This window comes from Tachypleus tridentatus, chromosome 8 (genome assembly GCF_004210375.1).
Source record: "Tachypleus tridentatus isolate NWPU-2018 chromosome 8, ASM421037v1, whole genome shotgun sequence".
NCBI classification, from domain to species: Eukaryota; Metazoa; Arthropoda; class Merostomata; order Xiphosura; family Limulidae; genus Tachypleus; species Tachypleus tridentatus.
In genome coordinates this window covers 96948090-96962016 of record NC_134832.1, presented here as the reverse complement: position 1 = coordinate 96962016, position 13927 = coordinate 96948090, and the positions used below count along the sequence as shown (strand labels likewise).

Genomic DNA, 13927 nt, shown 5'->3' with positions numbered 1-13927 from the left:
TTTCATAGAAAAATTTCTCACAAGAACTTTACCTTTTATTATACTAGCTTTTATACAAAATTTACAAAAAAATACATATTTTTACAAAAAAAGCCCATGAAGTAATAACAGTGGTGCTAGGTTAAATATTATTCCCTTATGATGACGGTTTTATGTATCTAGTACCAGTTGTACTAGTTGTAGTCGTTTCTGAGCCAGTGTCAGCCAGTTCATCACTTTTCAACAAGAAAAATATACCAAGGTTTAGCTGAGGAATACTATAGAGAACCGCTAGCAGCAGCATCATAAAAACCAATCCAATCAGAAGGTAAACTAAACAAAAACAAGAAAAAACAGTACTTTCAAAATTACAGATAATTACAGAAGACCTGGGGACAAGAGCAAAAACAGATTTAGACCAGCTGATTATTTAAAATATATTAAGTCAATAAAACTTTAAACTTAACTCTACAAGATAAAATATAGCAAATAGTATTTGAAGTTTAAAATGTGAAATCGCATACAAATATAAGACTTTAAATTTATTACATAAAGTTGTACTACAGTAGATAGCACATTTTATTTTTTAGTATTACATAATGTTATATTGCAAAGATAACACTGGATTTAAATTTGTTGTATTATATTAAGTTACTTTGCAACAAATAACTGCCTAAGATTGCAACATAAATACGTACGACAAAAGACAAATCCAAATTTAATGTATTAATTTGATTACAATATAGATTTAATTTAAAAGAATATGACGAAAAGAGTCTAGATTTTTTGTACGGCATAACACTGTTTCAAAGCAAATAGTACTTTAGGATTAACCTATTAAAATGTGGTACAGAAAATAATACTAAACGTAATAGCAGTTATATAGTATAATGTATGCCACAGCAGATAATATTAAACATAGCAGATATTTTACAGGAGAATGTATGCTACACCAGATAATGTTTTACATTACTATTTTACGGGAAAATGTATGTTACAAAAGTAATACTAAATACAATAGCTGTTTTGTAGGAGAATGTTTGGTATAGCAAATAATTCTAAACATGATAGCCCTTTTATAAAATAATGTATGTTCTAGCAGATAATATTAAACATAACGACTATAGAAAAAACATGTTACAACAGATAATAATAAACATAAGTGTTTTATAAAAGAATGTGTGTTACACAAATGGTATTGTAAGGTTTAGTGAGGTCAATCTGTGTTTTATAATGAAATAAATAATAAAAAAATCCCTGTTGTAAAATTAATGAGACAGCTTTTCAAGCAAAGGAAGGTAGAAGAATATTTAGTAGACTGATTGTGATTACATTACAGAGAATCATGTGTCATTTCTAATTTTAAAAGTATATGAAAGAACAGACATTATTAATGATAGTGAAAAGCCTGACACAATAGCTGTAATGACATCAGCCTTTTACGTTTATTCTACTCAAATTTTGCTTAGGATCACAGGATAATTTTACAATATTTCAAGTAATATATATATACATTTAAACAAAAATCTAACAAAACATTTTTATTTGAATTCATCAACAAGAATGTAATTGGCCTTGACAATAATAAAGACACAATAACAAAGTTAAATTTCCAGAATTTAAGTTACCTACAAAATAAAGATTTGTGTGTCCAGGTGTTCAGCAATCAGGGTTCTGTTTTCAGTTTAATACTGGTCTATCCTCTTTTTGCATTAATGACAGCCTGACAGCAACTTGTAATGCTGTGGATCAGTCTGGTGAATGTCTTTTAAGACATTCTGTTCCATTCTTGGACAAGGGTTATTCCAAGTTTCTCAGTAAGGGTGCACTGGATGAGCTTATATTGCTATTTGCAGTCAGTCTCAAGTGTGTTTGATAGGATTCAGAGCAGATGAATGTGTTGGACAGTACATTTCTCGATACTTTCATAGTTCAGGTACTGGTTAACCTGTCAAAACTTTATGTTTTTATATTGTCATTCATTAAAATAAAACTTGAACCTCACATTAATCTCACATTACAAAAACATTCAAGATCTCCTCCCTGTATCTTTCTCCATTCAAAGCACTATTCTAGATGATACATAAATTTCTATGACTCCTAAGACTCATATCATCCCATAGTATACTACCCATCTCCATATCAGTCATATTCTATTTCATTCATTTCTTCATACTTCTCATTGGGTCCTCTCCACTCTAGAGTGTGCACATCATTATATTAAACCAGTATCGGAGCTCATCCACAAAGACAGTAGCTCCAGATGCATTCTGAGATTTCTTTGATTGCTTGTAGCCTTCAAAGGTCGATTTCTACTTCTTAATATAACAAGGTGTCAGTCCCGTTGATGTGTTGTTGCCCTTTACTGACCACCAACATGTCTTTTATATACTTTTCCTGTCTCTTGAAAGTGATTCCATGCCCTAGAGATTACACTTTTACTGATTCTTAGTGCAGCAACCCTTTTCTTGGAGAATTGCCCCTAGAACATCCCTATTCCTCTTGAGAGATTGTGCAGTCAGATGGTATCAGAGTGTTTTGAATAAAGCAGTAAAGCTACAAAATATATCTTAGCAATTTGGGAATGCTTTATGACTGTCTAATTAAATATCCACAAAATTTCTTCATTACTTTGAAAATTCCAAGAAAAGGGATGTCCCATTTTCTGCAATACTGTGATGGTCATGTTTGGTTATACAGTTTGAAAACACTTGATAATTGCAGAAGACACATCAAACAAAGCCCTGCACAAATATATTTCAAAAAATAGTTTTTATCTAATAAACTTGTTAGTAGGAATTGATGATCCTTAGCAAATTTTGAGGGGTATATAAAAATATTACATGAGCTCTTTTCAGTAGAGGTACATGCTCGTGTTGGCTTACTGGTAAAATTAGTGGAGAAAAAAAAAGGCTTTTATGAGACTATCATGTGACAATATTCACACAAGCTTCTCATAAATATATATCAGGTTATTAAATTTATTAAAAATGAAAGACAATCATGTTTACTGATTTTATTCATTCCACACAAAAAATAAATTGCTACCAATATATAGATAAACTGATTTTAGATAATATGCTACATTTATTGTACTGAAACTATAAGTACAAGCAAATGATTTGATCAGTCATTCATTCATAGAAGAAAAAATTATCTTCCTACAAGTAAAAGTAAAACATTTTGTTGTATAGTCACAAATCTTATAACATTCTTTGAAAAGTTGACTGCTTATGTGAATGAAGGTAAGAGTGTAGATTTGGTGTTTCTAGATTTTCAGAAAGCATTTGACAAGGTGCCACATAAAACACTTATAAAAAATAGGTGTGTGGGATAAGTTAGAAAATTTGAGAGAAGAGTGGCTGGATGGAAGAAAGCTAAGAGCTGTTACAAATAGAATTCTGTCAAACTGGATTGACATCACAAATGGGGTACATCAGGGCTCAGTGTTAAGACCTTTGCTCTCTTTGACTTGCATCAATGATATAGATGAAGGAATGGCCAGTAAGTTATTTAAATTTTCAGATTATATTAAAGTCTTGGGTGTTGCTAGCTGTAAAGAGGATGCTACTGGGTGTTTAAATAACAAATGGGTTTTTAATCATAATGATTGAATTATAAGTAAAATTTGGATGGGAGTAACTTTAACAGTGTTATGAAGGAAAGGAATCTTTGTGTAATAGTTGATCAGTCTGTAAAGCTATCTAAACAGTGTGCTGTTGCTTGTGGTAATATGATTTTAGGTTGTATCTACAAAAATATTGAATACAAGTCTAAAGAAATTATAATTTCAATGTATAGGTCACTGGTTAGACCACATTTGGAGTATAGTGTTTAGTCTTGGGCTCCTTACCTTAGAAATGACATTGAATTGTTGGAAAGGGTTCAGAGAAGGGTTACTAGGATAGTGGCTGGAATGGAGAAGTTGTCATACAAGAAATGGTTGAAATCTCTGAAATTGTTTTCTCCTGAAAAAGAAGAGTTACAGAGGATCTGATTGAGGTGTATAAGATTGTAAAAGGAATTGATGATATTTATGTATCAACTTTTTTTGGATTTAACAGTGAGAATAATAAGACTAGGGGACAGAAGTACAGATTTAGGAAAACTAGAAGCCATCTTCAGTTAAGACAATTTTATTTTTCAAAGAGGGTGTTTGGTCTTTGGAATTAGTTGCCTATGAATGTTTTCAAAGCAGTAAATGTAAGTGAGTGTAAGAAGAAGCTTGATAAGTGTATGAATTATGAGATCTGACTTTAAAATTTTATATGTTTTTAATTTATTTATTAATACTTTTACGTTTAGCTTAGAAGATGGAACAAACAAGATGAGCCAATAGATTCTATGTTCAAAAAAAATTTTATGTTAAAGAGCTAAGAATGTCAAAGTAAGAATATAATATAATTGCTCTTTTATTGTTCATACAAGTAAAGAGTATAATAATTCATTCATCAACAATAACTATACATGGTCACTAAAAGTTCACAAAGTAATCTATTCACCCAAACTTAAGTATCAGAATACATGAGAAATTTAATTCATTCATATGAAACTACATAGGTCAAATAGAAATGTTTGTTCATACATTGAGTACACCATTCAATTGAACAATAAAATCGTTCATTTACAGGAAATTAAATAAACTAGAATAAGTAAATGAGCAAATGATACATTCTGACAAAACTAAACAAGCTAGTTCAATTAAAAAAACTAAATATACCACTACTACTGAGCAAAAGTGTCATTCATTCACTCAAAGCTAAGTACACCAGCTCAAGTAAGAATTAAATCCTTAATAATGAAAATGTTCTAGTTAAGGTAATAAGACAAATCATTTATTCACACAAGACTAAATATATCAACCCATGCAAACAACAAATTATCAGTTTGTAACAAATGTATTGTAGTACAAGTCAAATCATTCTCTGATCCAAAACTATATATATCAGTTCAATTAAATAAAAAATATCCTATTTACATAAAATAAAATGTATCAGTAAATGTAAACAGTAACGGAATTAATTAATTTACCAAAAACTAAATGTGTCAAAAAGTTAAAAATAAAACATTCCTTTACAACTGAACTCAATAAGTTAGTAAAATAAGACTGCATAATCAATGAATGACATAAAACTGTTATAGTGAAACAAATAAACAGCAGCATAATTAATTTAAATACACAAAATTAGATATTTCATTATATATGAACAAGCTAAAAATTTTAGTGTATTAACGAGACTGTCCGAACAATACATATGAATTCTATGTGACTTTAAATATGTTATATATGTAACTAATGGGGATTTACAGTCATGTGAAAAAGTTAGGGCACCCTATGAAAGCCTGTGTATTTTTGTAACATTTTTGGATATATGGATATTTAATCTCAATTTCAACAATACTGAGATATTATAGGAATATAACTAAACAATTGAAACTGAAGAAAAGACTTTTCAAGATCTTCTGTAAATGTAATTGTACAATATAATTAAGTATAAGACATATCCTCATCTTGGAAGTTCTAAGTTTTTAATATGAAAAAACATCTTTATCCTATGAATGTAAAGTTTTGCGTTGGAAAGCATCATTATAATATATTCTTTTCAAAAGTGATTATTTGTTGGTGACAACACACTATCTACGTAAAGTCAAACAATGCCAAAATATAATTTCTAACACGCTGTTGCACCTCGACTTTACATTGATTTTGACTGTCACGTGATTTCCTAACCTGCATATTGAAAATCATTTCCGTATAACACACTTAACCCCTGTAACTTTTTTTTACTGTAAAATAAAACTAAAATAAAATGACAAGTTTTGTTAAAGCTACTAAAGCAACATTACTGGGTTATAATTCTACATAATACTGTTACTTCTGTTGAAGCAACACTTTAGTTTATCGTGTGCATACTACATAGAAAGGCCCGCCATGGCCAGATAGTTAGGGCGCTCGACTCGTAATTTGAGTCGCGGATCTGAATCACCGTCTCGCGAAACATGCTCCCCTTTCAACCGTGGGTGCGTTGTAAAGTTAGATCAATCCGCCTATTCAGTTAGGGGACGGCTAGCGTAAATAGCCCATGGGTAGTTTTGCACGAAATTGGAAACAAACTATCCACCGTGTGGGATATTGACCAAAAACAAATTAAGATATGGATAAGACACGTACGAACCATTAGAAAGTTTCCTGTGATCTTTAAACCCTTAGGTAATTTTCAGTGATATTCAGAAATATTGAGTAATTACTGCTTCATAATCATTTTCTACGAATAATTTGTCATTATTAAGTAGGTTGAATGTTTATTGATTATTAACTTGTATTTCAGTCTGCTGTGTTGGTTTATTCCTGTAAGTTATTTATAAATATCAAATGAAATAATGTTTTCTATACAATATTTTATATTTCATTTATGTGTGTGTGTTTTATAACAAAGCCACATTGCGTTATCTGCTGAGTCCACCAAGGGGAATCGAACCCCTGATTTTAGCGTTGTAAATCCGAAAACTTATCGCACAACCAACGGGGACTTTCATTTATGTATCGGAGTCGACGAAGCTACCAGTAAAGATATGTAGTTACATTATCAAACCATAGCATGGTGTATTTAAATATTGAAAGGTCTTGTTTGTTTACAGTTAAGCACAAAGTTATACAATGGGCTATCTGTGTTTTGCCTACCACGGGTATCCCAACCCGGATTTTAGTGGTGTGAGTCCGCAGACACGCCGCTGTGCCACTTGTGAGGTGTGTTTGTTTTCTTATAGCAAAGTCACATCAGGCTATCTGCTGAATCCACCGAGGGAACTACTGGCGGGCAAAAATGAAAAGATTTTACGTTCTGCACAATTAAAAATAATTTAGTGCAACAAGGTAAAACAAAACAATTCACTCTTTTCAGAGTTTTCCGAGGAAAGTTTTTGTTATATATCGAATACGTAAAGCCTAAATGATATCTGAACAAATTATGTATCAGGATGTGACTAGAAATTTAGGTTTCTGTTGGTATTCCGAACGTGTTTATTACTATTCAGTGATAGTTTTACTTCTATTATTTTTGTTAAATATTGTTCATTGGTTTAAGTTTTTACATGGTAAGTTTACATTTAAATACATGTATCCTTAAGCCTTTGTTAGTTCTTAAACATTACGATTTGGGATTTCAGTTAATATTAAAGTACATATAAGTGCATTATTATCAAATAGTAGTAATAAGTGTTTGTTTTGTTTTGGAATTTCGCACAAAGCTACTCGAGGGCTATCTGTGCTAGCCGTCCCTAATTTAACAGTGTAAGAAGGCAGCTAGTCATCACCACCCACCGCCAACTCTTGGGCTACTCTTGAATTAACGAATAGTGGGATTGACCGTCACATAATACACTCCCACGGCTGGGAGGGCGAGCATGTTTAGCGCGACGCGGGCGCGAACCCGCGACCCTCGAATTACGAGTCGCACGCCTTACGCGCTTGGCCATGCTAGGCCTAGTAATAAGTGAAAAATAAAATATTCTATTGTTTTCATCGCTCATCTGAGTGCAAATAAATGGCGTTTAGCAGTTTTGGATAGACATTTAAAATTATAGTTAAGTATTATGCGATTCACAAATTTCTGTAGCTGTTTTTCATTTTATTTATAATAAATATAAATGGTCAAATAATTTTTGTATGAATCTAAGGAAAAATACAAAAGTAAAGATAAATACATTCTACAAAAATTATACTGTATAACTAACTCTACATTGGATACAACCGAGGATACATGAAATGTAGTAGGCACCAGTACACAAGCAGATGGATGGTAAAGGTAAACAAAAAACACAATTACTGGCACGTTGCAAGGGTAGTTTACTAAATATTATGAAATATCCTTAGGACATTTCATAGAATCAACTCACAGCAGACACAGAACCTTTAACAAGTGTTGTGAAACCTACATAGTAAATCTAGTGCTGCAGCTTTGAAATTATTCTGAGTTTTCTAGGTCATTGTTTGAGAATTTAGGACTTGCAAATCGTACCCAAAATTTTTTTTATTAATTATTCTATCGATTTTAAGACATTTCAAGGCTCGTTTTAACAAGTTATTTACTGAAGCAATTGTGTTGCCTAGATAAAACAAACGATTTAAAACAGAGTTAAGGCGTTCAACTCCCAGTCGTACCAAACATACTCGCCTTCCCAGCTGTGGAGGTGTTATAATATGATGTTTAATTCCACTATTCGTTGGTAAAAGAGTAGCCCAAGAGATGGCGATGAGTGGTGATGACTAGCTGCTTTCCCTCTAGTCTTACACTGCTAAATTAGGGGCGGCTAGTGCAGATAGCTCTCATGTAGCTTTGAGCGAAATTCCAAACCAAAACGGAGTATAATCTATCATGTATGTGGTAGAGTCAGTGCACTGTATAACGTTACGAACATTTAAACAAAAACGTGTTTTACACTAAACACTCGTTTGGATTATGAAATGATAAACTTTTACCAAACTACTGCTTCTATACAAGAATAAATTATTCTTTTGTAGATCGTCCATTAATATTTTTCTAACATTATACTTTTAGTGAAAACAAACTCTTGAAAATATAACAGAAAAAAGTGATTTGTTGTTGTTTAATTTCGCGCAAAGCTACTCGTGGGCTATCTGCGCTAGTCGTCCCTAATTTAGCAGTGTAAGACTAGAAGGAAGGCAGCTAGTCATGACCACCCACCGCCAACTCTTAGGTTACTCTTTTACCAATGAATAGTGGGATTGACCGTAATATTATAACGCCTCCACGGCTAAAAGGGCGACCATGTTTGGCGCGACGGGGATGCGAACTCGTGACCCTCAGATTACGAGTCGCATGCCTTAACCCACCTGGCCATGCCGGGCCGTAGAAAAAAATAAATTGTCGCAGGATGAAGGTCGTGTTTCTCAATAAATAAAATAAGTATTATAGGAGTTAGACGTGTAACAAAAGTACTTACATGTAACACAGACTTTGTACAGCGGCCTAAATGTGTGGTCTGCACCCTCTCCAGGTATGTAATCTCCAAGACCAATGGTTGTCAAGGAAATGAAGCAGTAATATATGGAATCCAAATAGTCCCAATCAGGCTCCAAATAAGAAAAGATAGCAGCAGGGATCAGAAAAAACAGAGTGATTATTGCTGCCTGGAAATTAGAAGAAAATTGACCTGTATCTCTAACTAAATTAAATTGACCTGTATCTCTAACTAAATTAAATTGACCTGTATCTCTAACTAAATCAAATTGACCTGTATCTCTGACTAAATCAAATTGGTCTGTATCTCTAACTAAATCAAATTGTTCTGTATCTCTAACTAAATCAAATTGACCTGTATCTCTAACTAAATCAAATTGACCTGTATCTCTGACTAAATCAAATTGATCTGTATCTCTGACTAAATCAAATTGCAACAGTGCAGTACCAAATATAAAATAATGGCATTTTTGTTTCTTATACTGTTTGTTTGTTAGGCCGAATAGTAAAATTTCGTTTTGTACTTTGTGGCGAATAGTTTAATAGTTTTTATTAATACTGAAATGCCAACCCGTGAAACCCTCGCTTTACTTAAAAGAAATTCTGTAAATCCAAGGAAGTATCACATTACATAAAATTAGCAATCTGTAATCAGTGAGTAGCAAATTAAAATTTTGTTACCAAACATTCTTGCCTTTTCAGTTGCAGGAGCGTTATAATGTGACGATCAAGTTCACTATTCGATTTCAGTAGTCCAAATATAAGATTTCACAAAGAAGTACAAAAAAAAACGAGAACAAAACTCAACGGAAAATATTTACAAGATAGTGGTGAATACTGAAAGTGAGAAAAAATGAATCAATTATGTAGCTCTATTTTAAACGGTAGTCATGTTTACGACAAAAACAAACACCAATGGTACTTAATGTAACATTTTTATTTTAAATGGTGTCATTCTGATTTTCATACTAAAAAACTGAAACATCTAAATATTGAATACTATTTACTGCCACCATACACAAATGCATCGTCTTGATTTTTACATTAATAATGCCATTTCATGATATCAATATTAATGATTGTGTTATTACGATTACGGCATAAATGTTTAATGCTGTAATACCTGATGATGCTACAATACTCAATATTCTAATACTTCATAATACAACAATGTTTAATACTGTAATACTTGATGATGTTACAATGTTCAATACTCTAATACTTGATGATGTTATAATGTTCAATAGTCTTATACTTGATAATGTTACAATGTTCAATACTCTTATACTTGATAATGTTACGATGTTCAATACTCTTATATTTGATTATGTCACAATGTTCAATACTCTTATACTTGATAATGTTACAATGTTCAATACTCTAATACTTATTATACAATGTGTACCATGAGATATAAGTGCATATCTTAATGATAAACAGTTTTGTTGTTCTTTTAGATACTTGAAATCTGCACAAAAACTGTATATGCCAGCTTTCCATAATTTTGAAATGATAGACTAGAGAGTACGCATCTCATTAACATCACCCACCGCAGTCTCTTGGACTACCATAATTGAATAGTGGGATTTGTCTGCCACTTTTACGACGCGCTTACTATCACAACGTATAGAGTGTGAATTTGAAGAGCCAGGGGATACGAACCATTGGTCTTCAGATTGATAGCCTGTCACGCTAAGCGACGCTTAGCCTGATGACAAACGATGTTTCAGTTTGTAAAACTAAGAGATAAATTTTGATTGGAATTTTCAGCACATAATAAAACACATATTCTAAAGAGTGTGGTCAGTTTAGCCTTCTTTAATTTTGTACAACCGACCAGAGAATTGGTAGCCAGTCAATAACACATGTTATCACAAATGGGGGTCCGGGACGGCCAGGTGGTTAGGGCGCTCACCTAGTAACCTGATGGGTTCGAATCCCCTGTCATGCCAAACATGCTCGTCATTTCTGCCATGGGTGCATTATAAATCCCACTATTCGTTGGTAAAAGAGTAGACCAAGAGTTAGCGGTGTGTGGTGATCATTAGTTGACTTCTCTCTAGCGCAGATAGCCTTCGTGCCACTTTGCAAAAAATTTAACAACAAACAAACTTGCTAGATAGAGTGTAAATTTTTGGCTCGCCCACAGTCAAAATGCAGGACTTTGATCAGTAGGCTGGCTTCGTAACCGTTTGGCCATGCCTTGTTCCACCACAAAAGACCAGTGTATCAGCTTAATAGAGGAGAATGCTGTAACATCACAATAAATACATACAATATATTATTACTACAAGGCGTTGTAATAGTCTACTACTTACTGCTACAGCAGCGAAGTGTATCATCCTTATATTAAAAGATTGGTAAAGATGCCCAAATTTGGAATTTAAGAAGTGGAGAAACCACGTAATGGGGATCATTAAGCGTTCTACGTAAGCTGTAAGCAAGATTAATGTTAGTGGAATACCAAGTAACGCATAGACGATACAGAAAACTCTCCCTCCTCTTGACAGTGGGGTCACGTGACCGTAACCTGTATTACAAAAAAAAAAAAAACAGATTAATATTTAGATACACGAAATTTTATAACAAAAGCGTCCTTATGTTTCTGTTATATATCTGCTATAATAAAGTTTCTTTGTTTTCCTAAAATTATGGAGGATTATTCTTTATTATGATTAGCTGGGGTACCTGTACTCTGGACGAAAGTTATATAAATTCATGATTAGTAAAAGGCTAAAATTATTTTGTTATATGTAATTAAAAACACACAGCCAAAACACCCTTTAAAATGGCAAAACTCAAACAATGAAACCATAAATTTGAATGTATCTCCTCATAAACGCAACAAACCTTCATGTCAAATTTGGTGAGGATCCATCAACAGGGGTTAAGTAATAGGGAAAAAAAACTTCTAAAAACTTCTCAAAAACCGCAAAATGCAAAATTGAAAATTGTTTGTATTTCCTCATGGACCTAATGAACCTCCATACCAGTTTTGGTGAAGATTCATCCAAACCCTGCAAAGTATTTACATGGACATGTAACAAACAGTACTATTATATTTGCCCGGCATGGCCAAGCGCGTTAAGGCGTGCGACTCGTAATCTGAGGGTTGCGGGTTCGCATCCCCGTCGCGCCAAACATGCTCGCCCTTTCAGCCGTGGGTGGTGATGACTAGCTGCCTTCCCTCTAGTCTTACACTGCTAAATTAGGGACGGCTAGCACAGATAGCCCTCGAGTAGCGTTGTGCGAAATTCAAAAACAAACAAACAAACTAATATTTGTATAGATGGTATCAGTTTATTATATATGCATGTGACGTATGCATGACGTCATATCTGCACCCTGAGAATGGAGAAAAATAATGTTCTCCGTGGCAGGAAATGTAGGTGAAACGGGAAAATCGTAACCCTATTGCAAATCTACATGCACACAGGATAAAAATTTCGCGAAGTTGTAGTTTTCACATCACGTAATAAAAACGTTTATCTAGTATCATTCAGGCAAGAGCTCCATTATAGTATGAGGAGTAAACTTTGTAAAAAACATGGTTTTAACAGCGAGCACCAAACTGTGATACAAAGATAAATATAAGACCGTAAGGTAAAAATAGATAAGCATACATAAATATAATTAATACGTTTGTAAAGAAATTAAATCGATGCACTTTTAGAACACCTACATTACCTCTTTGTTTAATCTTTCAGTTACTTTGGTTATGTTTAAATACTTTTCTTTAATGCTTTTATAGTTACGCCTTGTTTAGTTTTTAGCAAACCGGCACGAAAAATGTGTCTTAGGTTACCTAAGCACGTTTTCTCACATGTTTATTTAATACTTAAATCTAAACTCATTATAGCAATAAAAGTTTTGTAAAGTTGTTTAGAGGTCTTACATTTTAAGGTTTTAAAGAAGATAAATAATCAGTCCACATATTGATCACATTCGTTTTGAGGATAAGATCAGTCGTTGGTATAAATTGTTAAAATCTTAATTTCACAACTGAACAACGCTCAAAGTTTTTGCAAACAAAAATATTTTCCATACTGCATCAATTTATAATTGATCGGAAATAAATGTAATAGCTTTATACTTGGATAAAATAAACTAAATATTCAAAATAGAAGAGCTTCGTTCTCTCGAGATGACCATACATTTCTGGATAAAAAAAGTGATGTGAGAAAAGATCTACACACTTATTAACTTAGCAATAAAACAATTTGTATACGAAATTGTTTGTTTTTTAATGTGATGAAACATTCGAAAGATCATTTTCTCTATTCTTATAGCATTGATTAATTCAAAATAGTAAGAACATATAATGGAAGATTGGCTTTATAATATTCAGAAAGGTATAATTTTTGTATTAAACCATGCAATTTATCATTTGAAATACATCAAGAAGTTATTAATTGTAGAAAGAATGCTAATTTAAAAGAATGAAACTGACAAACAGAAACACAATTGATGAAAATATGGTGGTTGCAAGTGAAAAGCCAGGATGGCTCACAAGGATACATAAGGAATAAAATTAAAGATAAACATGAAAATTTAAGCAGAGCATCGAAACGCAGACCGAACACGTCCGTTTCGGTTTGAAATGCATCCTCCTAGTACAGCGGTATGTCTACGGATTTACAATGCTAAACTAAGGTTTAGATTCCCGTCGTTGGGCTGAGAAGATAGCCCGATGTGGCTTTGCTCTAGGAAAAATAAAAAAACACTTAGTTTGAAATACTGAAAGTATACGTGAGGTTGAGATTTAAAACTGATTTTGTTATATTAATTTGTTGATGTAGCTCCGATTCTCATGTTTTATATAGATTAAATAAATATATAATCTGTTTTGAGAATAATTAATTATTTCCTGTATTATAAAAAAAGTTTGAGAAATTGGATTTTGTTTTCAGCACTTTATGTTTTGTTTGTTTGTTTGTTTTGGAATTTCGCACAAAGCTACTCGAGGG

At 32.7% G+C, this 13927-nt stretch overlaps 1 protein-coding gene across 3 annotated transcripts in view; it reads right to left on the bottom strand.

Annotated features, from left to right (window-relative positions):
• The window catches only part of LOC143223001 (potassium channel subfamily K member 1-like), a 29567-nt gene continuing 15640 nt past the window's right edge, over window positions 1-13927 (bottom strand). For all 3 annotated transcript variants that reach the window (XM_076450338.1, XM_076450337.1, XM_076450336.1), the window contains 3 exons: window positions 11279-11490; window positions 8944-9130; window positions 1-312 (listed from right to left, as the gene is read on the bottom strand). In XM_076450338.1, coding sequence (XP_076306453.1) covers window positions 137-312; window positions 8944-9130; window positions 11279-11490 — 575 coding nt within the window. In that variant the 3' untranslated portion in view covers window positions 1-136. The remainder of the gene's footprint in view (window positions 313-8943; window positions 9131-11278; window positions 11491-13927) is intronic.